A 26,640-nucleotide genomic window follows, 5' to 3' on the forward strand; every position below is an offset into this window, starting at 1 on the left:
ACCCCCGCCCCCCACAATGAGCAGGGTGATCTGCGACTCTGCTGCTAAAGTGTACGAGGTGGCTGAGACTGCCAGGCTGGAGGCTCCCAGTCAGAGCCCTGCACATATGGCTGCGGCCCTTGGGGAGTGATCTAATGCTGCTAGCATGCCGAAAACTGCCCCTGGGAGCTTCCAAAAGACAGCTGCCAAGTCCTGCCCACGGATGCCCACTGTACCCATCCAGGCGGGGCTGGCACTACCGCCGTGTCCCGCTCCCAAGTGACTCTCAGGTCACACTTGGGACCCCTGGTCACTTTGGGCTGAAAAGGAAATCCTTTTCTAGCGTAAACAGACGATTTTCCAGGGAACGATTTAGCTCGTGCCGAGTGAGATGCTGTCACTGGTCTGCATTGCACCAGCGGGCACAGACCGCCTGGAAGCAGAGGACAGAGGCAAAGCTCAGAGGCCAAGAGACTCGCGTGCTGCACAAACGAGACTGGCTGCCCCCCTCCCGCCCAGTCTGAGGTCACACAGCGAACAGAGCACCCCGCTCCCACAGCCGGGGCCTCACTTGCGGACTTTCATGGCCTCCTCGTTGTCAGGGCGGAAGAAGTTGTAGGAGCTGTACTGCTTCACGGCCTCCCGGCGGTACTCGCCCACGTTGAACACTGCGTGGAAAAGAACAGCCCCTTCACTGACCATGCTGACCGTCAGAAAGGATCTCCCAGGGCCCGATCCCTCTTTCCAAAGAAGGAAACCAAGCCAGTGCATGACTTGAATAACATCCCAAGAAAACCAGAAACCAGGCAGTGGGCGGTACATCCTGCCCCGCCGGCATCGCTTGACCTGGAAGGCAGCTGGGGTTCCCCAAGACCCAGCACGGCTCACAGTGCCCCTGCTTCTCTGGGGTCGCCTCCCACAGTCCAGCCTGGAAGCCAGCCTTTCGGGGCCGGGGCTGGAGGCTGAGCCTGAAAGCAGGTGGTGGCCACGTGTCCAGTGAAAACTGGGGCCATGATTCCCGCCAACACGGTTGAGAGGGAGTGCGGACTCACATACATGGCCGGATCCACAGCAGCCACTTTGCATACCAGCAGCCCACACCCAGGATGGGCACTGGGTGCTGACTGAGCAGTTTGTGTATGAAGCACTGTGCTGGGAACAGGCTTGGAGTGGGGGTGAGGGTTGGGGCAGCAAATGTGAAAAATTAGTCCTCGTGCTAAAGACATTCCCCATGTCAATGGGAAGACCAGTTGCAAAAATATAATCAATAGCACAGAAAGAATACTTTAAGACAGCCAGTGGAGGAATGTCACAAACAAGGGCTGGGGGAGTTTGAAGGAAAAGATCTGCACAGACTGGGGTGGTCAGAGAGGGCTTCCTGAAGGAGATGAGGGCTGAGCTGGGGAGGATGCAGGGCAGGGTGACCAGAGAGCAGCCAGTGAGCAGAGACTCCCATACACAAAGCAGGGTGTACATACAGGGTGGTGGGTGACATACTGGAAAGGAAGGTGTGACCCCCCCCACTACCGGGAAAGCCCCCTAGAGTGGTCCTGCAAAGAGAGTTTCAGCAGCTAGAGAGGGAAAGACTGTTCTTTTTCGGGGGGAATGGGGTCATGGTGAGTAGAGTGTACCCCCAGTGTGACAGCTCCGGCCTAGGATGCAGCCTCACCTTTTGTGGGGACACCAATCCAGTTGAGGTAGCGGGTTAGCTTCTTGGAGATGTACGTCTTCCCCCGGGCGGGGAGCCCCACCATGACAATCACTGTCGGGGAGTTGGTGAGCTTCGGCCCACAGGCTGGGGAGAAACAACAGAAGGGCCATGAATAAAGCAGCCAGTGCTGCCCACAACGGTTTTAAAGAATCCCACGGAAACGCAGCTTTCATTCCCACCTCGAAGCCCCTGCTCTTTACAATCCAGCAGGAGTGGGCCCCCGGCGGCCAGAGCCCATGGTCACACGGCTCCCTCTTGCTCTGACATCCTCATGGCAGGGACCCCGAATTCCCAGCCTGACGCCTGAGGGCCCCAAACCCAGCCAGAAAATGATGACTCACCCCAGAGGGGAAAGTAGCCCTGGGGTGTAAGGAAGGGAGTCCTCTGCACCAATAAGGGTGAGGTCATCAGTAGGAGAGGCTGTCTCAGATGCAATGTAACAGGTAAACAGAGGTGGCAGGTAACAGCCCTGGGGGGTGGGGCTCCAGCAGCTAAATTACAGATAAATTTCCACACCTCCACGCAGGAGGTCTGCATGGCCTTCCTAAAAAAGGTTATTTTTAAAAGGCAATTTTCACAGTAAGAGTTTATGAAATGAAAGTCGGTCAGGGACCAAGAAGCTGACCCCACAAATTCCACCGCCCCTGGCTGCTCTGCCTCGTCCAAGTTCCGGCTGCCGCCAAGTCACAAGGGCCCCAAGCAGGACCCCCCGGAAACCCAGAGGGTCTTGCCTGTGCAGCCTCTCCTGGCTTCTCACCCATGTTCCTTGGAATCTCAACAAAACTCCAGGGAGAGAGGTTTTCACTGGGTTTGCAGAAAGCAGCCCAAAGAACCCTGCTCTGGACATTTCGGGTGCAGTGTTTCCTGAGATTCTCCGGCGACTCGCATCAGGTGAGACAAGTGTTCATGAGCCCGGGTCTGCCCATGTGGGCCAGAGACGGGCCGCCTGCCCGCCCCCCACCCAGCAGCGTGCGAGGCGCTCACTGACCACCACACAGCCCCGCTCCCCGGGCTCCGGCCACAGTGCAGACCAAGCGACTCAGGCTGCACCACGGAATCTAGGTTCTTTCCTTCTAAACAGGCGAGTGTCAGATGGGAGGGAGGGAGCCACCAGGCCGCTGACGGCACAAGCTTGAGGAGACCCCTCCTCTTAAGCTGGACGCCCCAACACAGCCCCATGATGCTGGGCCTGGTGGCCAGACTTAGGTCACGTGTCCAAGCACCGGCTGCGATGCCCAGGGTCTGCCTCTGGGACCAGCAGCCAGGGGACACGAGGCAGCAAGCGCCTCACATGGACAGTTTCTCCTCTCATGTTTCTAGACTGTCAGGGACAATCTCCGTGAGAGCGAGGAAGAGGAGGAAAAGCCGTCAGGAGGCCAAGGGACACTCAGGAGCCACAGGCACCCTTGGCTGGGATTCCCCAGCGGCCAGGGGCTGGGAACAAACAGGCTCCTAGAAAACAGAGGCCTCTCGTCCCGCGTGAGCACGGGACCGAGGCAAAGATGCACCAGGGGGCTTTCTGGAGTCCCTGAGGGGCACGCGGAGAAAGCTGATGGCCTCCTCAGAGACCAGTGGGTACAGAAGACACACCTCCTGTCAGCATGTGACAGCTGCAGGTGACACACGAGAAAGTGAAAGTGTCCTCGCTCGTGCCCGGAAACACCCACTCTGCTGATCCTTCCCCCAAGCCCCTGGTTTTCCCCTGGTCTTATCTGATATCCCCACCATGTCACTGCTCCCAGGAGCCTCAAGACACACACACGCTCACACACACACACACACTCTTGGCTGTGCACATGCATGCAATACTTTTGTTGGACTCAGGCCAAGGAAGCAGAGGCAGACGCTGACTGATTTATCAAATAGGGGATTACTTCTATATCCACTAATCGTATGTGCAAATCTCCTCAGGCACTAGACACTTTGGGAGGAAAAAACAAAACCCATAAAGACACGGCAGCATAAATACCTCAAGCCCAAAATTCAAGCTGAATCTCGAAACCAAATAAACCATCCCTTGCTCGTCTGGGGAAGCAGAAGTCATTCCTTGAGTCCTTCGACTTCTTGCATGAGATTCAAAGAGCTGCCAAAGGTGTCTGCTGCTGCCCATCCACCCAGATGCTCAGGGGTCCCCGAAATGACCAAACTTTACCCTCCCTCCTCTTTGTCAAACTCACAGCACATCCCAAGTGCTTTCCTGGTCCCATCATCTCCTGCCTCTGTCTCAATTCCACTCTGACCCTCTTCTTCTCTGCTGACCTTTTAAACCCTCCCACCTTTCATACCCTCCTCCCTGGAGCCCGGCCTTTTCATCTTCCTCTCCAACAGCTCAGGAATACGGAAGATAAGTGTATAGCTTAACACTAGGTTTTCCCCAAAGTACTTGCATGTAAGGGGATACACTGAGGTTAGAGGTAAAGAAGCAACAGTCTAAAGTCCCCGGACAGAGGCCGCACTGGCAGATTCCAATTCCAGTCCCTACACCCTGACTGAGCGGCTAACCTCTCTGATCCACATTCCCCACTGCCTCAAGCAGGCAGGACCGCTGTCCTAGCTTACCATACTGATGCTGTACTGCAGGCTCAGAAAATTAAAAAACCGATGGAAGACACTTTGCCATTGTTCCTGAAGGCTTCCCTGGTGGCTCAGCGGTAAAGAATCTGCCCGCAATGCGGGAGCAACAGGAGACACAGGTTCGATCCCTGGGTCAGGAAGATCCCCTGGAAGAGGGCATGGCAACCCACTCTAGTATTCTTGCCTGGAGAATCCCATGGACAGAGGAGCTTGGTGGGCTACAGTCCCTGGGGTCGCAAAGAGTCGGACACGACAAGCGACTCAGCACACACGTACTGCACCTCCTGTAAACTTCCTGCCACCCAGAGGCACTCCAAAATGTTAACCTCAAAAGATGCCACGTCACTTATGCTCTTCTCCTCTAAGTAGGTAGTCAGGCTTCAATACCAAGTTTCAGGGGAACTCATGGAAGACAGACAGCCGAGCTGCAGACGTAGACCGGGCCAGTGCCCAGTGGGCCTCATGCAAGTTCCATGGCAGTGTCTACGGTAACCATGGCAACCTGCTCCCCCATCGCTGCCAGGCTAGGGCAAAGGAGCTGCACAGTAAGCCATGCTGTGACGTCACCACCTGAAAAGGGCTCTCTCGGAACAGGTCCACACACTCGGCCCTGGGAGAATGGAAGGCAGGGCCGGAAAGCCACAGCAGACACCTGACTGTGGTCCACTGGACACAAACCTCCTGGGATCATTTCAGTCCAGAGAGTCTACCTGGTCCAGTGTTAGGAATCCACATGGAAGTGAGCTTGCCCCAGGGGGGTAGGGGTGGTGGTGAGATGGGCTGAGGCTCTGCAGGGCGGGAGACCCCAGATCAGCAAAACCTCTTTCCTAAACTTTTCTGGACTGTGCAGTGGATGTTGCACTCATTTACTGCTTTGCATGCACATTTTAACTCAATGCCCGATTCTCGTCCAGAGAATGGCCCTCCCAACCTGACAGGCTCTCTGCCAGCAAGGGAGGGAGGGGCGTTTCAGGCAATCAGTGGACAACATAGGAACACGGTGACTGAGAGGGCCCGGAGACAGGAGAGTTCAAAGCCAGCACTGCCTCAGGTCCCAGACAAGTCACTCGACTTCTCGGCGTCTCGGTTTTCCCTGTCTGTGAAATGCACGGAATTTTCACAAAGGTTCCCGGAGGGTGAAGCAGAAGGTAATGTGTAGGATACTTGCTACGGTGGCCTCCATCAGCCATTAGGGCTTTCTTCCATTAAAGCCAGACGCGAGGGAACCTGGACCCACAAGTGAAGGAGGTCCCCTGCATAAGCGGTAAGGGACAGACCTGGGATTCACCTTGGTCCTTCTCACCTGAAACCCCTCAAGTGCTCCTTCCTCAAAAAGTGGTTCTCAACCAGCGGCTGAACCTAAGAAGCTTTTAAAACCAGGATGCACAGGCTGCACCTGTAGCAATTCTAACTCGGAAAGGGGGAACCAGCACACATTTTTTCCAAAGTCTCCCCCACATGATTTAAATGTGAAGCCAGGGCTGAGAATCACAACTGCAGTTTATAGTGGCTGCCCACGTGATAAGGTCTGTAAGGTTTCCCCGATCTTCCCTCTTTGAGCCGGAAAACCATCAGTGGGGCTAAAGCCCCTGTGAGATGAAACCTTCTCTCAGCAGACAGTACATAGCCTGCTTTACAGATAAGGAAACCGGGTTCTGAGCAGAGAAGTGATACATGAGTTGGGACCTGCACACATAACTCTTTTCGTGATGAGAAACAAAGGATCGCTAGTTCTTGCCAGTCGAGAGTCTACTTCCTTGTCCATTCAGCTGATTCACCAAGTCAGTAAGTCTCCCTGATTTACAGTCTGCACTTGAAGGAAGCTGCAGGATTTGTAAGAAGCATTTACCATCAAGAAGGTATAGCAACCGGGCCCTGAAATGATGGGCTTCAGAGGTGGAAGTGCCACCAAATGAATCAATCTGGGGCTTCCTGTGGCTGTTTTACCGTTCTTTATACATCCACGGTCATGTTTTCTGTGTCCTCTGTTAGTTAACACATCTCAGACAGGTCTGCTGTGACCCCCAACTAGGACAGCACTTAGAAAGATGGGAACAGGTTCAGGAGGGAGAAAAATCCACCCAGTTCCCAATGCCATTAAAGAAGGGGGGAGGGGCAGGGAATGGGAAAGATGCCAGGAAGAGATACCCTCTCTCCACTATGGGAGGAGACAAATGTGACCATATAAACCCAGAAAGACACAGCTACTTAAAATAATGGCATGCAAGTAATAAATACCAGGGTGCAGATAATCTTTTAAGAAAAAAATGTAACCCCACAGCCACACACGGGCATTGCAGGGGTGGGCGGGGACAAGGGACTTAATCCATCAGCTTTAGCAACACCCCCCCAGCCCCTCACCCATCAAGCTGCAAACTGTTCCGACAGGGATTTTCAGGCAAATCTCTCATCTGCGTGCGAGACGTGCAGGCTGATAGGAACTAATGGATGGATTTCTGAAGCCCCGAGGAAAAGCGTGGCCGCACACTTGTGTCTGTCAGAAACACTCAACAAGCGGATGCCAGCCAAGCTCAGAGTCCCCCCTCCCACTCCACCCTGCTGTGGCCAGACCTCCCAGTCCTCACCCTGCTGTGAACCCCAGAGGATGACTAAATGTGAGTGTGCATTTCTATGTGCACCCATACACCTACAGGTGTTTAGAGAACCAATCTATATTTGTGTGCTCCAATGTATCAAGTGTTCTTTTATCAATATCTTTTATTCAAAAGTCAAAAAGGGTTGGGGCTCCTACTGTATCTCCCTGCTGATTTCAGGTGGGGCATTTCTCACAACGAACAGGTCTTACAGAAATATAACCAGACCATTGTCAGCCTGTTCAGTGGGTATTTAAGAGCATACCTGAAAGGGCTGGGGAGCAAGACACCTGTAAGGTTCCCCAGCGCCCAGCTACCTTGCAAAGAAGCCTAGTTGTCCTTAAGGCTTCTGTGGCCCGCTGGACCTGAGGAATCAAGCTGGTGGAGGAGCACTCTACTCCACCCCACCCCTGCCAGCATGGGGAGCACCTTGCCAGGCTCCCATCACCAGGATGTCCTAGGAGCACCCCAGGGCCAACTCTCCCCACCTCCTGGGGCAGGTCTGAGGACGGGGAGGTTACTCACACCTGGGCAAACCCCAGGGAGAGGAGCTGTCACTGCGGCCTTGGTGACCAGCCCCTGAGAAATGTGACGGCAGAGGAGGCCCACAGGCCACCTAGCGCTCGGGGGATGCCTTGAAGCCACTTGGGAGGGGTTTGCACCTGGGAGCCAGTGCTTACCTCTCAGGCATCCTGACCTGACCTGACCTGGAGCAAAATGCTCACCACTGTCTCAGCCTGTCCACCTGACATGCCCATTGGTGGTTTTGCTGGAGGAGCTGGTGTCCCCTTCAAACCTCTGGAACCACCCGTTTAAGAGGTGGCTCTCTCCCTGGCTGGGGACAGAGCCCAAGGTAAACCTTCCCAAAGTATTCACCGGCCAAGACCCGACAGGGCGGGGAAGTGAACTGTCAGCAAACTCCAAGTCCAGAGAGTGTGTGTGTGTGTGCCCGCGCGCGCACTGGCTCGCACACGTGGGAAACGCTGCCAACTGTGTAGTCCCCACCCGCAGACCCTCCCCAAAACATGCACAAAGGCTGAGTTCCAGACAACTCTCTAGGCCCCCGGCACAGGGGGCAGAGGGGGGCTCGGGGAGGCGGGGGGCGGTGCAGAGAGCAGTAAAGACAGCGAAGGGAAAGGGGAAAAAGAGAACTGAAGATAGATTAGAAATACATAGAGAGGAGGAGAAAAAGACAGAAAATGGAAATACATAAAGAAAGAGCAACACATAGACTAAGGATGGAGTGAGGGGGTGGAAGCAGAGAGAGATTGAGAGAGGAGAGAGAAACACGCGGTGGGGAAGAGGAGGCGGAAAGCGGAGAAAAGGAGGCGGGAGGGAAGGAGGGGAAGAGAGGAGAGCGGAGGTAGCGATCGACACCGAACGGCGGCTGGGACACGAGGAGGCGCGGCGGGCGCCCGGGAGAGGGGCCGGGGCCGCGGGACACCCCGGCGTCCCTTCCCACGCGTCCCCGAAACGGAGGTTCCCGGAGGCGCCCGGCGCTTCCCGCCCAGCGCGCGCGCCGTTTCCGGGTGCCTCTGCGCTTCCTTCGCGAGCCGAGCAGAGCCGAGCCGAGCGGGGTCCCACGGAGCCCTCGGGTCGGGCCATAGCGCCCCCGACGCCGGCCAGGGGAGGCGCAGCGCCGGCGCCGTGCCCGCCCCGCGCCGGAGCTGGTGGGGAGGAGCGGGGGGCGCCCGGGCCGGGACGCGGGGACGGCGCGGAGGGCGGCGCCCGGCCGGCCGAGCGCGCCGGAGGAGGGGAGCCGGCACAAAAGCGCCGGGCCGGCGCCCTCCACACAATGGCCTCTCTCCGCACACGGCGCGCCCTCCCCGGCCGCCCGGCCCCGCGCGCGTCTGCACTCACTTCTGGGCAGCGAGGGGCGGTGGTCGACCGGGATCCAGATCTTCTGCACCCGGCTCTGAGTCAGTTCCAAGGGCATCTTCCCAGCCGAGGCTCGGCGGCCCTCCGCCCCTTCTGAAGAATTCAGACTTGGGGAGGAGAGCGGCCTGGCGACCCCCGAAACAAAGGGGGGCGAGGGTGCGTGCGCGAAAGCGCGGCTTTTTGGAAACGTGCTTTGTGCTAAATCACGGACGCTCGCCTGGGGCGCGAGGCTCCCCAAGCGCTGCGAGAGGGACGCGGGGCTGGGGCGGCACCCACGGCTCCCGCGGGGCTGGGATGCTCCGAGCGCAGTGACAGCCGCGGTCCTCGTGCGCCTGCTAGAGCCCGTGCGGTCCTCGCCCGCTGGCCTCCTCTCCGGCTCTGCCGGACGCCCAGCGCGCCGCCCTGGCTTTTAAGACAGCCACGCACACGTCACCCTGGGGCGGGGACGCATTCCTCGGGTTCCAGCCCCCTTTCACGTGGAAGGAGGGTGGCTCAGCCTGCTGGCGCCCCCTGCAGACCGGCGACGCCGACTCAAATAACACCCTAAACGAGCCCTGGCTGAAGGTGCCAGCCACTTCGTGAGCCTCCTCCTATCATTCCCTAAAAACGCCCTGCACAGCTTCCCAGAATAACCACTGCAGCTGTGCTGGGAGGAGAGAAACGGCACCGTCCGGTGTGGTCCGTGGAGCCCTGCAAGAGAATCACCTGGAATGCTTACTGCATCCTAAAGACTCGGCCTCTTTGGGAATGGGACCCACATACTGTGCATTTTTAACATGTATTCCGGGCCAGGCATGGTCACAGTGAAGACAGAGGTTTAGGGTTAAAGGTTGGAATAAAGTTAAGAGGGGACGGGGTGTGTGTCTCTGCTACCCTAGACGGAGGCCAAAGGGAGGTCGCTGAGAGCGCCCGTGGGGTCACTCCTTGCCGGAACTGCTCCCTAATAATATCCGTCTCAGCCGCCACGGCCCTGGCGCCACCCCAGGAGAGGGGGCTTCCTTGGCCCTTGGTCCTCACTCTGCTCAATTTCCTGAATTTCTTAGAAACCCTGACCTGTGCTGAACACTGCTCCCCAAAAGCCAGCGCCTAAGACCTGGAACCGGGGTTCCCAGAATGCTGGGCACAAGGAGCGGGCGGGAAAGACCCGGAGGCTGGACCAAAATGGAACGTGGCATCTTGGTTTTCACGGTCACCGTTTACAATATTTTCGATATACTTTTATTTCTCCTAGTAGAAGAGTAAATAAAACTGGATCCTATTCTGATCTGAAATTGATTACCTGACAAAAGTCCGTAATAACTATTGGGAGGCGGCACCTTGATTGTGCAAACCCCTAAAATTCGTGCCCTGTAACCCGCACAGCCCTACTGCACGTCTTCCTCGCCAGTTTTTGCTGTGTGTGTCCCTCCGTATCCCTGGTTCTCGAGGCTTTGCATCAGCTGGGGACATATGGCAGTAGTGAGGTCAGGTCCGTGGCCGCCCTGTGAAGATCTGGGGTGCGGGGAGCGGGGGGATGCCTCCCTCGCAGGGCATTCACTTGGATGTGACTTTGGCACGCGACGCCTCGGTGCGCAGCGCTGCGCTGCACAGGCGCATCCCTCCGCTGGGGCTGCGCGGTGATTGGAAGGAGGCGGCGCTCGCCGAAACCCACACAGCCGCGGAACAGTCTGCGCAGAGGCTGCCACACGTCGCTCACGTACCGCATGGCTCGGCTGGGAAGGCGCCCGCTCCCAGGCGGCGGGCAAGCCGCTCCTGCCTGCCCGCCCCGCCCCGCCGCGCCTCCCCCTTCCTCGCACCCCAGCTCGCCCAGAGGCAGGAGCTCCGAACCATCCCCCAGCCCCACGCCCACCCCCACCCCGGGCACTCCCCCAGTCCAGGCAGCCCCCTCCCCCAGCGCAGAGCGTCCAGCGCTACCCACCGGGCGGGGACGTACCCTCAACCCCCCTCCCTTCGCACACCGACCCCCCACTCCAGGCTCCTCACTAGCACGAGCCCGAGCATCCTCACTTTCCCCCACCCTAGCCCGCCCAGGGGTCTGGATCTCCCATTGTCGTCCACCGGGGGGTACCCTCGACCCCTTGGCCCCCGCACCCCGACTCCCATTTGGGGCACCCCACTCGCCTGAGCGTCCCCCACTCTCCCCGCTCCCCAGCCCGGGGAGGAGCGTCGCCCACCGAAACAGCGCCCTTGACCGCCTCCCCCCTCCCCGCCCCTCCTCCCTCTCCCGAGCCCCTGCCCTCCTCCCTTCCTCCGCTTTGCTGACTGCCTGGTTTCGGCGCTTGGGCAGCTGTTCAGAAACCCGAGTGCGCTGCATTCGGACTTGTTTTTCTGCACTGGGAGCAAATGCCAGAGATGACACCCTAGATCGCCCCAGGGAGAGTCCCACTCCACTCCAGAAGTAAGAGCGGGCTGATCCAAAGAGGAAAACAGCAGGGAGGGCGCACCGGCACCCTGCCCCCAGCTGCTTGGTCCAGGGCGCCCCGGCTGCACCTCTACATGTTTGCACACTCGTCTCTCCCTGAGGACCCAGAATACCTGTGTGCTTGCTATTGCCCACCGATTTTTTTTTGCACAGGCTGAAGGACAGGGCAAGGCTGGGGTGGCATTCTTCCACCCTCCAAGCTTGCAGGCAACTGTGTGTTTCCGAGCAGAGGGAGAGCAGGCCACAGAAGTGCACTGACAGTGTGTCTTTAATTTCCCTGTCTGGATCATGTGCCTGACCAGGGCCCAGCTCCCAGGGCACAAGGCAGTGACATTCCTCCAAGCTTCTAGCTAAGCATTCACACCCCACACCCAGACCTGGCGCCTTCGCTGCCTGGGTGTCCATAATGCCTTAGAGCAGAGACCCAGTTCTAGCTCATCATCACCTCCCTCACCTGATGGAGGCTGGCACATGGAAGTTTCGCATAATCCTTCTCCCACTTCTTAAATAAAAGTGCAAAGAAACTGGGAGAGAGTGGGGGACTAGGTCGAACTCACACTTTAAATAGCGTTCTTCTGGAAGATAATGTTGCTTCTCTGCAAGTCCATTTACAAACAAGCCAAGCGCATCTGAACTAGAGAATGGACTGGTCCAGAGGCAACTGGTTTAGTCATCCACCTCTTTCCCTAGTTCTGCTAACAACCTCAGCTATATCCAACCATCTATAGCTTTGACCCAATCTGGCGATCAGGGATGCCGTCTTTCAGAAAAGGCAGCCGAGAATGTAAAAATCCCTTTAATCCGATGATATTTTTACAAACAGGACAGCTTCAAGGATTGGGGGGAGTAGAATTTGATGACATGGTCTACAAGGAATCATCCAGATTATTCAATCATCCTTTTAAATGACTAAAGGGAAGTTTAGAAATTAGAGGAGTCAGAACCGGGCCAGAGGTCAAGGACCACAGCCAGTTAGGAACTTTTTTCCCTTACTTGACACAGACATCTCCCAAGGGACTTGTGATGGCCACAGCCTGACTCCGGGGTGCTGAGCGGAGTTATGATGAGGGGAGTAGAGTGCACTGTGACTCAGATCATCTCACCCAGACCACAGCCGAGAAAGCCCTTCATGTGCGGTATGGCCTGCTTCTAAGTCGCTTCAGTCGTGTCCGACTCTGTGCGACCCCACAGACGGCAGCCCACCAGGCTTCACCATCCCTGGGATTCTCCAGGCAAGAACACTGGAGTGCATTGCCATTTCCTTCTCCAATGCATGAAAGTGAAAAGTGAAAGTGGTCCCTCAGTCATGTCCAACTCTTGGCGACCGCATGGACTGCAGCCCATCAGGCTCCTCCGTCCATGGGGTTTTCCAGGCAAGAGTACTGGAGTGGGTTGCCATTGCCTTCTCTGATGGCCTGCTGAGGTGCTTATTTATAGAGGAGAATTCCTTAGCTGGGTCCAGACTCAGAAAGAGTGGTAGGGCTGGGTTTTCTCTATGACCTCTCTCTTCTCAGTTCCCTCTGCCAGCCAAGGTCATCTAACCACCTCCCCCCCACCCCCACCACCACCCCAGACACTCCTGTAACCACAGCAAAAAAGCAATGCCATTTGCACAATGGTGAGCGACTGAACCAGATTTAAACACTGAAATGGTGCTAGAACTCACCTTCTCCCCAGCGAGAGGAGATAGAACAAGCTCTGGCAGGTAGTGAGCAATCAGATATTGTTAATTAGACACAGTGTCGTCATTTGCTCCTGTGAACAATCCAGTGTCTGAGAGGGTGAAGAGAGACACCAAACAGAAGACTGAAATCAGTCCTTACCTCATCCAAAGAAAGGGGAGAGGACTTTAAAATATATATATATATATATAATGTCACTCATACATGAATAGGAATGCAGATACAGAGATCCACACTATGCAAATTCAACGAGTTGAAAACCCAGTTCAAAACTGCACATGGGGGTTTACAGCAGCTTCATTCATCATCGCCCAAAGGTAGAAGCAGCCAAGCTGTCCATCAGCAGGTGAAAGGATAAATAAACCGTGATGTCTCCAGACAATGGGATATTATTTAGTGCTAAAAAGAAAGGAGCTGTCAAGTCACAACAAAGACATGGAGGAACAGTAAGTACACATTCCTAAGTGAAAGAAGTCAATCTGAAAAGGCTACAGACTATGATTCCAACTCTATGAAATTCTGGGAAAGGTACAGTTACGGTAAAAAGATGAATGGTTGCCAGGGGTTAGGGAAGAAAGAGTGATAAACAGGTAAAGTACAAGGGATTTTTAGGGCTGTTACACTGTTCTGTATATTACAGTGATGGATATGTGTCTTTATATATCTGTCCAAACTCATTAAATATACAACACCAAGAGTGAACCCACAGTAAACGGTAGACTTTGGGTGATGATAACGCCTGCCACTGCAGGAGACACAGGAGATGAGGGTTCGATCCCTGGGTTGGGAAGATCCCCTGGAGGAGGAAATGGCAACCCACTCCAGTATTCCTGCCTGGAAAATCCCATGGACAGAGAAGCCTGGTAGGCTAGTCCATGGGTTTGCAAAGAGTCAGACACGACTGAGCACACAACAGCAGCAGTAGATGTGTCTGTGTAGGTTCAGCCTTAGTAACCATGTACCATCTGGTGAATGATGTTGATAACAGCGGACACTGTGCATGGGTGGAGGTGGGGGGTACTTGGGAAAAGTCTGTACATTCCTCTCAATTTTGCTGTGAATCTAAAACTGCTCTGAAAATAAAGTCCAGTTTTTAAAAATCATTTATTTTTCTACAACTGTCATATACATGTTTCTCCAAATGAGAGGACTTACTCATCTCATTATGAGGTACCAGGACACTTAAATGTGGCCACAGCCTGGCTCTTGGTGAAGAGTCACAACTGAAGTCCTACTGAACGAGCAAGTTTCCTTTCCTTCTGCCCAGCCCTTGTTCCTCCACTTCCTGCAGGCCTTTCCTCTTCTGAAGGCACACCCGTGACCTAGGGACCACACTCTTAAAACTGCCCTGGGTGTTTCAAGCAGGCATTGCATCAGGCTCCTGCTCTGAGAGTATCTGACACTCCCTGCCAACCTCTTCACCCAATATCGAGACAGATGTCATGTGTGTGTATGGAATCTGGAGAGATGGTACTGGTGAACCCGTTTGCAGGGCAGCACTGGAGATGCAGACATAGATAACAGACTTGAGGGGGGAGGAGGGGGGGACAAGCTAAGAGAGTAGCATGGAAACAGATACATTACCGTATGTAAAATAGACAGCCAGTGACACAGAGCGCTCAACCCAGGGCCCTGCAGCCACCTAGAGGGGTGGGATGGGGTGGGAGATGGGAAGGAGGTTCAAGAGGGAGTGGACATTTGTATACCTGTGGCTGATTCATGTTGATGTGTGGCAGAAACCAGCACAATATTGTAAAGCAATTATCCTCCAATTTAAAAAAAGTTTTTAAAGCATTCCTTTGTGTGTGCTTTTAAAAATCAGACATTCCAAAAAAAAAATCAGATATTCTGTGGTCTATTTCACCATTTGGTACCAACAGTTTCCTGGATTTGATATTTTTCTGCTGTCATAGGAGATGTCACCATAAGAGGAAGCTGCGTGAAGGGTTCATGGGACTCTATGTGCTATTTTGTAACTTCTCGTATTTCAAAAGAAAAAAAGTTCTTTAAAAACACCCCAGATTTTAAATTGGTGATCACTCAGTTTGCCGAAATTCTGGAGAAAAAATAGAAAGACAAAAGCATAGACAGTCTGTGCTCAGGCGCTTCAGTCATGTCTGACTCTTTGCGACCCCCTGGACTGTAGTCTGCCAGGCTCCTCTGTTCATGGGATTCTAGACAATACAGACCAAGGCATGAAGGGAGAGGGGAACTGGCAGAAAGGGAGCCAGGACTCGTGATTTGCATGTGTTCCTAACACTTTGCTTCTTGCAAATGACGCACATATATAAACAAAATTTGCACAAATCCCACACCTGCAGAAAAGGGAAATCAACCTCAAGCTGTTTTACTTTGGTGGAAGGGGGCGATGATTCTGTTTACAGGCTTTGTGTAGATCATGGGGAGAGTATCAGTGGGTTTGCAGTCTTTGCAGGCAAGACATGAAACAAAGAGGAGACCCAAGCGGAGGTCAGCTGAGGGCTCCCAACGACCGTGCCAAACCTGTTTTCCTGGAGGGGAAAGCGGACACAGACCAGCAAGCAGCTCGCTGTCCTCCTCCTGGTACATTTGACAGATGCTCACAAGCAGGAGCTGCCAGTCAGATCCTGCACCGAACAGGCTGCGCTGGAATCGCAACCATCTCAGGTCCAGCCAGGAAGAAGCGGCAGGTGATCAACCAGCTCATCACAGTGCTGCGTGCTCCGTCTCACGCCGAGCATGACAAAGAAAGATCTCCCATGCCCACGAGCTTGTAATCGAAGATCAGAGTGCGAAATGGCCACAAAATAGAATACAAGTAGGGAACTGAGAGACAGGTGTTGGGTAAGGTAAGATCATGCCGAATGCAGGCTCAGGGTAAAAAGTTCACGTTGGCAGAATACGGAGAGTTTGCATGGACTTGGGGCAGATGGGCTGGGAATTTCGTATCCACCTTATCGTCCTATAGCGTTTCTCTGCCAAGTCCAAGAGTACACACGGGAGAAAGTCAGTATCTCTCGGTTCTTCCCATATGAAACAAGCATTCACTGACAGCAGCTGTCCTGGGGGCACCAAAGTCAAATGAGACGTGGTCCTTGTCAGAAATATGGATTCATTTTTGAATTTCATAGTGTCCCCAACACACACACACACACAGACGGACACACAGAAATACACAGACACACACTCTCCTACCTTTTCCCCTTAGAGTTAATGAAAACCAAGGCTTACAAATATGACTTCCTTGTAATAACATAGCTATTAATAATAAGCCAAGGAATAAAAAAATATCTGGCTAGGCTGGTATTCTTTCAAGTGTCACCCAATTAAATTACTTTCCAACTAGAACATTCAGTTTCCTTCTCAATAACAATGCCAACAACAAAACTTTGGATCCAAGTGGTTTCTATGACAATGTCTACATTACCTACTATTTGGATATAACGAGGAAATAAGAAGCGTCTTAAGAAACTATTATGAAGATTAATAACTAAAAACTCCCAAATAAGCCTATACTGTAAAGTGCTCCTTAGCATATGAAGACAGAGTAACCCCCCCAAAGAGTCCCAGCACTCACACCTAACAGTGTCCCCTTCTTAAAAGGCTAATAGTTGCCACCACAGCAGAGACAATTTAAAAAGAAATAACTATTTCACGAAATCAAAGTGAGTCAGCATTAAACAATTCTTTTAAAGAGGTGGAGGAGGGAGGCTTTGAGCTCTTTGTGCACTTCGCAAAGGTTTTAAGATGTCCTAATAAAAGCAAAGAGGAAAAGAAATATCCTACTTCTCGAAAACTATTCAAACTCTTTGATGAGCTCCACATTTCTATGGTTGATAAGGTATCTTTGTGGCCAGGCTGTCAAGAGCATGACATCGCTGTGGCTCCAGGGCAGTGCGGGCCCACAGGAGCAACCACTGTGGCTAAAGGTTTTCCAGTCTTGACAAGAACCAGGAGGAGCTAAAGGCCGCGCTGGGTCCCAGTCAACCTCTGCAGCACAGACACCGTCGCTTCAGCGCATCGTGCTGTGACAAGCTGGCAGACGGTCCACATTCCGTGTCGTATCCTGCATCTTCAGTCGCCCTCCCAGGTTTGTGGAGTAAGAAGCATCCAAGTGGAGACACACAGAGGAAGGCGCTGGGCTGGGATCCAGATTCAGGGAGAAGGCAGGTGGGTGCAACACACAGCCAGGTGGGCAGAGAGTGGGGCACGGGGGGCAGACAGGGGGCACCTTGTGGACCATCAGGACAACTAGCTCCTGTTCTAAAATAGAGGAAGACCCCACTGGACACTGAGAAGGAGGAGCAAGAAGTCGGGAGGGACCTTCTTAGTAATCCTGGCTGTTTCCACCCCAAGTGTAGAGTGGAGCTGGGCTGGTGGCAGGTACCCACAGCACCAGCTATCTGCACGCATGTTTGGTTAAAGGCTGGCCTCTGGTAATGGTGTTAGGGACAGGTTATAATAGGCAGGCAACAGTCTTAGGACCCTGAGATAAGGTTCAGAGTCTCTGCTCAGGGTTTGTAAGGAAGATAGGGTGAGGGGGACCTCAAGAGACAGGCCCCCCTGCGTGGAGATGATGGTTTCAAACGACTTGGTTCTCAATTTCTCCTTCACTCCTTCCCCACACAGCGTTTATCCTAAGAGGAGGGCAGGCCAGAAAACTTTTTTTCTGGAAAATTCATCTCAAAGGCATGAAAACAAGAGGCGGCGGGGTGCAGCAGGAAAAGATCGGGGTGCTAGAACCCTAAGTGGATGTAGGGACTTATAACCATACCATAGGATGCAGGTTAAAGGGCCCTCAAATCCTGAAAAAGTTGCCGTCTGCAGTGAGGATGAACTGATGGGTAATCCTGGAAAATTCCATGGACTGTATAGTCCTTGGGGTCGCAGAGCTGGACATGACTGAGCAACTTTCACTTTTGACTGCTGGGAGCCTCATCTGACAGGCTGTCTCGGCTCTGCGAGCAGCCACGACAGGGACCCTCCAGGCACGAACCCCTACAACTCCCCTTATCTTTCCTCACAGACAACCCACTGGCGAGCAGACCAGAACATTCTATCCTGCCCAGCAGCTCCGGTCCTCCTAGAAAAGTACAAAGTGAGCAATCTAGTTTAAAGACCATTCTCTCACCAGTTTGGTTTGTGACTTGGTCTCCCTAAGCTCCACCATCACTGGTTGCACTAACGTCCAACTTCTAAAGAGGAAAATCTGGGGACCAGACACTGGGCCACAGGGAACCCCCCGCCACACACACAGACACAGGGAGGGCCACCCATTTCTCTCTGATACCAGCCTTGTTTCTTTTCATCATAATCATGGAAGCGTGCCCTGGAACACTTTGTGACTCTATTTCTTGCCAGAAGAGTTTCCCAATGGCAATATTTTATTAGACACAAACACAAAACAAGGAGAGGTTGAAGAAGCAATCCAGAAGAGTAGTAAGAGCCAGATAAACTGAGGCAGCAGCTCTGGGTCCACTCACCGTGGAGCAGGGGAAACGACGACAGCTACTGATCCCTAAGTGCCCCCTACCCGGATGTCTCCTGAGGGTCTGCTAGGACCTGCATGACACTCTCTTCCAAATCACAGATGGAGAAGAAACAGGCAAAACCCCACCTGTGCCATAAGAAAAGGGCTGTGTGACTTTTGGCAGGTGAAAGATTTCCAGAACACATCACTGGATAAACTGAGGATAAGTTAGACAACTTGGGAATTTTTCTTTTTTCCCTAGTTCAGGCTGTTTCCTCATCAGCAAGAAAGCTATCACTTGGCCATTAGTCATGGTGGATGAAGAGGCCAGACGGATGCCAGGGACAGTGTGAAATACCAGGACAGTGTGCAAACACCAGGACAGCTAAAAGACTCAAACAATGGACTTTCCCAGTGGTCCAGTGGTTAAGAATCTGCCTGTGAATGCAGGGGACAGGGGTTCAATCCCTGGTCCGGGAAGATTCCACATGTCGAGGGGCAACCACAAGTACTAAAGCCTACACTCAAGAGCCCGTGCTCCACAAGAGAGTAGCCCCCACTCACTGAAACTAGATAAAGCCTGCACAGAGCAACCAAGACCCAGAGCAGCCAAAAAGAAATAGTTAAAAAAAAAAAAAAAAAAACTCAATCAGTCTGGCAGCCCTTCTCTGCCCAAAGGCAAGCTCACAACAGCACAGTTGCCTGTCAAATACCTGTTACTGGCTTGAGGAAGGCCAGAGCCACCTGGATACAGAGGGCTGGGCCTGGAATCCGCACCCAGACACTTAGCACTGCTCTCTGGGGACAGGGTACACACCGTGCCTGCCCCTCCTCTGCCTTCGATTCCCCCAGTGCCAGTCACCCCTCTATGTAAAAAGGCAGTGGGTCTAGCAGTGTTTTTCACAAGAGCCAAAAGTTCAAGTATCCATCAAGAGAGGAATGGAAACACAAAACGTGGTCCATCCATACAATGGGATATTACTCAGCCTTGAAAAGGAAGGAGGTACTGATACATACTGCAACATGGATAAACCTTGAGGACCTTACATATATGCTGCTGTTGTTTAGTGGCTATGTGGTGTCCAACTCTTTGCAACCCCATCGCCTGTAGCCCACCAGGCTCCTCTGCCCATGGGGTTTCCAGGTAAGAATACTGGAGTGGGTGGCCAGTTCCTTCTTCAACATATGTGTCTAGGGGAACTCATATGAGTTTTTGTGTTCCCCTAAAACTCACATGCTGAAGCCCTGACCCCTAGTACCTCTCAATGTGCCTGTATTTGGACATAGGGTCTTTAAAGGAGCAATTAAGTTAAATGAGGCCATTAGAATGGACCCTCATCTGACCTGACTAGAGTCTCTACAAGAAGAGGAGTTTGGACATCCAAAGAGCTAACCTGGTGTGTGCCCACAGAAAAAAGGCCCTGTGAGTGCAAGGAGGCCTCGGGAGAAACCAGACCTCCTCTCAGATTCCAGCCTCCGGAACCGTGAGAAAACAAGTGTCTGTTGTTGAAGTCGCCCCACCGGTGGTATTTCGTTATGGCAGCCGGAGCAAACTAATACAGTTATGCTCGATGAAAGAAGCCAGACACAAAGGGTCGTGCCATGTATAATTCCATCAGTGGGAGCTCTCCAGAACAGGTGGGTCCACACAGACAGAAAGCAGATGGCTGATTGCCAGGGGCTGGAGAGACCAGGGGTGACTAATGGGGATGCAGCTTTCTTTGTGGGTGATGATCACCTTTTGGGACTGGATGGGGTGCTGGTTGCACTGTACTGTGAATAAATTGTAGTAAATGCCATGGACTGTGTGCTTTACGATGGTTCATTTTGGAATTTCCCTGGTGGTCTAGTGGTTAAGACTCTGTGCTCCTAATGCAGTGGGGAGTGGTTTCGATCCTTGGTCCGGGGAGCTAGGATCCCACATGCTGCATGGCACGGCCAAGATAAATCTCGCTGTAAAACCGTTCATTTTACATTGTGTGAATTTCAGCACAATTAAAAAAAGAAAAAGACAGCGGAAAAGGGCTGATCGAGAGAGACCTGAAAAATGAAAACATTAAATCTGTTAAAGTTACAACAAGGTGGTCAACAAGACAGAGAAGAGGATGATAGAGAGACCAGGAAAAAGCAAGTTTTGGAGAACGGAGGTGAGCAGCAAGGACAGGGTCAGCCCAGAACTCTGCATCCACAGCCCGGTCCGCACCCGCCAACTGGCAGCCTTCGCCCTTTTGCCCCCTACCCGGCTCCCCCAGCTTCAACAACACGGGGAGGGGAGAGGAGAGAGCAGGAGACTGAACGAGTCACCTCACATCGGGGGGCGTGAGCTGCTGTACCTGAGCGGGCTTGCTTGGCAATGCATCGGGGTCAACGCTTAACCTAAACCACGGGGTTTTCATATGAAACGTGCACAGCAGGGACTCGGCACATAGCAGGTTCCGGACTTCCCATCCAAGAGTTCTGTGAAAAGTGAGACTTCCCCTTTCTCCAGACCCTGAATCTCTCCCTGAACTCTCAGCCAGGTGGTGCCATCTAAGCCAGAGAATGGGTTTCCCCGACTCCTTCTTCTTCCCCACCCCATCCGGCTCAGCGACATCCACCTGTAGCTGGGAGGTTCTGCCACTTCCTGTAACAGTCAAGGTTCTCCTAAGAAACGGATTTGTACATATGCATGTGTGTACGCATGTATGTAGATATGTGTGCGTGTGTGTATGTACATGCATAGGTATGTATGTGTGTAGCTAAGTGTGTGTGTCAGGGGGGCTTCCTAGGTGGTACTAGTGGTAAAGAACCCACCTTGCCAATGCAGGAGACATAAAGGGTTGCAGATTCCATCCCTGGATCAGGAAGATCCCCTGGAGGAGGAAATGGCAACCCACTCCAGTATTCTTCCCTGGAGAATCCCATGGACAGAGGAGCCTGGTGGGCTACAGTCCATGAGGTTGCAAAGAGCCGCACATGATTGAAGTGACTTGGCACACACTCGTGTGTATGTAGATATGTATGTGTGTATATATGTATGTATATGTGTGTTTATGTATGTATAAAAGGAAACTCATTACACGATTTTGGAGGCCGAGAGGTCCCACCATCTGCTGTCTGCAGGCTGGAGACCCAGGAAATCAGGTGGGATTCACTCAAGAACCAGGAGCTCTGACATCCAAAGTCCAAGGACAGGATGGACGTCCTGACTCATACCAAGAGAGTGGGTTCACCCTTCCTCCATATTTCTGTTCCATCCAGGCCCTCACCAGACAGCATGGCACCCACCACCTTGGGAAGGCCCATCTGCTTTCCTTAGCCCACTGAGTCAAATGCAACTTCACCAGAAACATTCATACACACCCAGAAATCGAATTTTAACCAGCTGCCCAGGCACCCCTTGGCCCAGTCAGGTCAAGACATAAAATGAGCCGTCACACACCCCAGGAGCCACTCTTCCATCATCCTTCAAGGCAGAACCCCTGTTTTAGCTAAACGATCTCCCAGCTGAAAGATGGTTTTCAGAGGAGCAGGTGAGCTGTGGCTGAGAGGTGGAGGTGGGGCCACTCCGCCGCCCGCGCCTGGCGCCCCCTCTCCTTCTGTACAGCTCCCCTCCAGCCCTCCACACCCTGCCCCCCGAGGCCCCGAGCCGCTCCCGCGAGGCCTCAGCTCAAACCTGTGGCTTCCGGCTGGTCGTCCTATTATTAGATGAGCTGCTGGCCAGTCATTCTGTCCACCCAGCCAAACATCCTTTCCTGCCACTCCCCCGCCCCGGTTCTCTCTGTGCCGCCTGCCCCATCCTCCAGAGCAGACGCCCGCCCACCCTCCAACACAGCCGAGCAGCCAGCGGGCTCCCATGAGACGCGGACTCCTTAAGTTCAGAAGCCCACTCCTGGGCTTCAGAGCAGCGTGAACAGTTTTCCACGGCACACAGCGATGCCAACTGAGAGACCAAATGGGCCCCAGGACGTGAGAGGAGTGGGGTTCTAGGCAGGAGGGAATGCTGAGTGACACCATGAGACTTAGGGTCAGTACTGCGGCCAGGATCTCAAAATGACTGGCAAAAAGCAATTCTGGGAAACCTCTCCGACGCTTACCCTGTGGGTGTGAGGGGCACAGAAGAGACTGGGGGCTAGGGGGCATGGGCTGGGTGGGGGCTGGGAGCCTGGACCCCGCTCCAAACCTGTCCATACCAGTCATGGCACTGCCCTCTCTGGACCCCAGTTCCCTCCTCTGCCCATGAGCTGTTGAAATGGCCTCAAAGCATCTCCTCCACTCCTCCAAGGATTCTAACTGTTCTCAATGAAACAGATAGAAACTGGATGCTAATTACTAGACCAGAAACACTTGAAAGAGGGACAGCTGTGCAGGCGTGCACCACCAAAGCCTGCCACTGTGTCAGGCACACAGGGCGTCTTCGTATATTGGGTGAAGGAAGAGTGGATTTGCAGCGACTCTTCGTGGCTCACATCACGGGCCAGAAGTAGCCTCCGTAAGTGTTCCGGGAACCCCAGCTCGGAGGGGGCCAGAGCGCCAGTCACCCTGGCTCATCTGGAAAATGAGGATAATCACCGCCCGGCTACCGCAAGAGACGGCTGAGGGGATCAAGGCAGATACGACTAAATGCGCTTGTGGAAACACTGAGGGACTCAAAACAAAGATTAGCATTTTCTGAATCATCCAGGCCCACCCCAGGGTCGCAGCTGAGGTGTCTGAACAGACCTCCTCTGCTCTTGAGGCTCTGTGCTCTGGTCTCCAACCCCTGGTTTCCTTAAAACACACACACACACTCATACACACATACACTCACACACACACACACCTCACACACACACTCACACATACACACACTCTCACACACACATACCTCATACACACCCACACACACCTCACAGACACCCACACACATACATATACACATACCTCATACACACACACTCAAACACACCCATACATACACACTCTCCCACATACACACACATTCACACACTTACACATATACACTCATACACACACACCTCATACACACACACACACACTCACACACACACACATACCTCATACACACATACCTCATATGCACATACCAAATACACCCATACACCCACACTCTCCCACATACACATTCACACACTTAAACATATACACTCATACACACACACCTCATACACACACACACACACACCTCATACACACCCACACACATACAGTCATACACACTTACCTCACATGCACACACCAAATACACCCATACACCCACACTCTCCCACATACACATTCACACACTTACACATATACACTCATACACACACCACCTCATACACACACACACCTCATACACACTCACACACACACTCACATACACTCATACACACATTCACACACACACATACACTCATACACACACACTCACACACAGACACGGCAGACAGCTGAAGTCAAAACAGCCGAGGTACCTGACCCGTGGGGAGAACAGACACTGACCAGCGCCCACCTGCTGCCATGGGGGCGATACGCTGGGAGGAACCTGGGCGCTGGGCCGTGTCACCAGCCCGCTGCCACCCCGAGGTGCGTCTGGCTCTGCGATTGCCAAATCAGAGCTGGCATCCCTTCCCTGCTCGTTTCCCCCTCATACTTCTTCCTTCTCCCGGGGAAAACATGCTAAAAATAGAGCCAAATCAAGCCAAAAAAAATGTTTAAGTGTGGGTTTCAGAAAACAATGCTGCCTAGATGCTGGAAAGCCTACCGCAGCTGGGCCACGCTAACGCCTCGCGTTCTGGTTAGAGAGGCGGGCGTCTGTCATCACCGGTGCTAAGACCACAGCCACACATGTCCCGTGTTGGGTGGTGCCCTTTCAGGGAGCGGTGACAAAGTCACACGCGTCCAGAGAAAGGCCATCAGGATGCCCTCGCCGTGGGGAGCCACACTCTCTGAGGACTAGCTAAAGAACTAGCTGTGAGATAAAGAACAAGCTGATGAGATAAAGTGACGACCAGGTACCGCACAGGGGAAGCTGCCTCCATCCCCTTGCTCCCACTAGCAGAGGCCAGATTGCTGGCTGGAGGCCACGGGGACGACGATGGAGCGGAGCAGTGACACAGGGTCTGCGCCACCGTGAGCCCCAGCCCGGCTCACCAACTCAGTGACGTGGGACGGGGCACAGCCGTACACCTGAAATGTGCGGCGAGCGCGTGATCTCGGCAGCCCTGTTACGCTGTGAAATCTTCAGAACCAAGATACTAAGCGAATCTGGGTACGAAGCTGCTGACCCAGCATCTAATCATGCATTTGATCACACTGGGTAGGCACGGGGCTGGAGCCACTGATTGGGTGGAACATTCCTTTAACAAGTCCCTTGGAATGCAACAGCCCTCCGGTGATCCCGGCTGACAACTCATTCTTTCCAGTCACGAGCTGGGGCAACTAGAGACCATTATGGCCCCTCTGAGCCAATCAGAGACGCCAGCTCAAAACCCTGCATAAGAATGGAGTCAGACACCTAGATCAGCGTGTCCCATCTAGCGATGACTGAAGCCTCAGAGAGCCGCCAGAGGGTAGGAGCCCAAGATGTTCACATCCCACGGAGAAAGAGTTCTGTTTCAAATTTTTAATTTTTGAATCAATAAATACAATCTTTAAATATCTTTCCTATGGCAGACTTAGCAGCATGCCCCTCAGGTCTCCCTGTAAGAGAGAACCTGTTCATCAGCTTCGAGGAGTGGGGTTAAACGAGGCTTCAACTGCAGTTCTTGGGATCCATGGAGGCCCCGGAGTCTGGCCATGCCCCTCCCTGCAGCTCCCAGGCAAGGGCTGAGCCCAGTAGGGCACGAGGCTCTGGCGCTTCTGCCCACGATGGGCGAACTCTGCACTGGAGCTGCCCTTGGGGCCAGACTTCTCAGAGATGCCGTCCATCTTCCTGCTCCCCCCTTCCCACTCTTCATTCATATGTACTCATATCAGGCCTGCTCCTTATCTTACAAGCATTACCCCCAAAACATCTCTTACACTTCTGACTCCATCCCACTGCTTCTCCAAGGCTAAAACCAACACATGTGCCCAAAATAACTAGAGAGCATCCGAGTGTGTTTGGGGTTCACGGAAGCAAGAGTGCAAGATAAGTGTGCTCTCAATGCTGGGCTGGCTTATCACTCAAAGTGTCAGCAGCTGCCTTGTGGGGTTTGGACACCATGGGGCATTAGACAGATTTCATCTCCATTATTTAATATTTCATGTATACTCCAAGTTGATGACTATGTAAAAATGAACAACACAAGAAACACTGATGCTGGGACTTCCCTGGTGCTCTAGTGGTCAAGAATACACTGTTCAATGCAGAGGACACAGGTCCAATCCTAGGTCGGGGAACTAAGATCCCACTTGCTCGGGAACAACCAAGCCGTGCACCACAGCTACTGAACTCATGTACAGATAAGACCCAAGGCAGCCAAGTAAACAAAATAAAGTAAATATTAAAAAAAAAGAAACACTGATGTTGACATGTGACTTCCTGAGAAAGTGATAACGAGATATTAAAAAAAAGAAACGAGGCCTACTTTAAGGGGTTCTACTGGCCAAATCTGGTAGGAGTTGGGCAAAAAAATGAATAATAATAATAGATCCTAACCCTGAGAAACGCTTGCTCCTTGGAAGAAAAGCTATGACAAACCTAGACAGCATATTAAAAAGCAGAGACATTACTTTGCTGACAAAGTTCCGTCTAGTCAAAGCTATGGTTTTTCCAATAGTCACATATGGATGTGAGAGTTGGACCATAAAGAAAGCTGAGTGCAGAAGAATTGATGTTTTTGAACTGTGGTGTTGGAGAAGACTCTTGAGAGTCCCTTGGACTGCAAGGAGATCCAACCAGTCAAACCTAAAGGAAATCAGTCCTGAATACTCACTGGAAGGACTGATGCTAAAGCTGAAATTCCAATACTTTGGACACCTGATGCGAAGAACCAACTCATTTGAAAAGACCCTGATGCTGGGAAAGATTGAAGGCAGGAAGAGAAGGGGACGACAGAGGATGAGATTGTTGGATGGCATCACCGACTCTATGGACATGCGTTTGAGTAAACTCTGGGAGTTGGCGATGGACAGGGAGGCCTGGCATGCTTGCAGTCCATGAGGTTGCAGAGAGTCGGACACAACTGAGTGACTGAATTGACTGACTGCACCCTGAGAAAAGTGAGAATCCCAAACCCATTCAACTGTAAATAAAATGATGAATAAATGGGTGAAGGAGATGAGACAGCTTCTCCTTGCACAGAATGCCAACAAATAAGTGTAAAAGCAATAATGAAATTTGTAAGGCACTGGTTGGTAATAATGATTTCAGACAAGAGTCGTCGAGTGGCTGAATGTTTGGCAAG

At 52.9% G+C, this 26,640-nt stretch overlaps 1 protein-coding gene across 5 annotated transcripts in view; it reads right to left on the reverse strand.

The window, feature by feature from the left end:
• The window catches only part of PFKFB3 (6-phosphofructo-2-kinase/fructose-2,6-biphosphatase 3), an 80,358-nt gene that overhangs the window by 16,947 nt on the left and 36,771 nt on the right, over positions 1–26,640 (reverse strand). For 3 of the 5 annotated variants that reach the window (XM_043478722.1, XM_043478719.1, XM_043478720.1), the window contains exons 1-3: positions 8,719–9,125; positions 1,649–1,774; positions 551–647 (exon numbers count right to left, since the gene is read on the reverse strand). In XM_043478722.1, coding sequence (XP_043334657.1) covers positions 551–647; positions 1,649–1,774; positions 8,719–8,794 — 299 coding nt within the window. In that variant the 5' untranslated portion in view covers positions 8,795–9,125. Of the gene's footprint in view, positions 1–550; positions 648–1,648; positions 1,775–8,718; positions 9,127–26,640 lie in introns of those variants that run through there. The other 2 variants (XM_043478718.1, XM_043478721.1) reach the window with 2 other exon arrangements.

Source organism: Cervus canadensis, chromosome 10 (assembly GCF_019320065.1).
Source record: "Cervus canadensis isolate Bull #8, Minnesota chromosome 10, ASM1932006v1, whole genome shotgun sequence".
Lineage (NCBI taxonomy): Eukaryota > Metazoa > Chordata > Mammalia > Artiodactyla > Cervidae > Cervus > Cervus canadensis.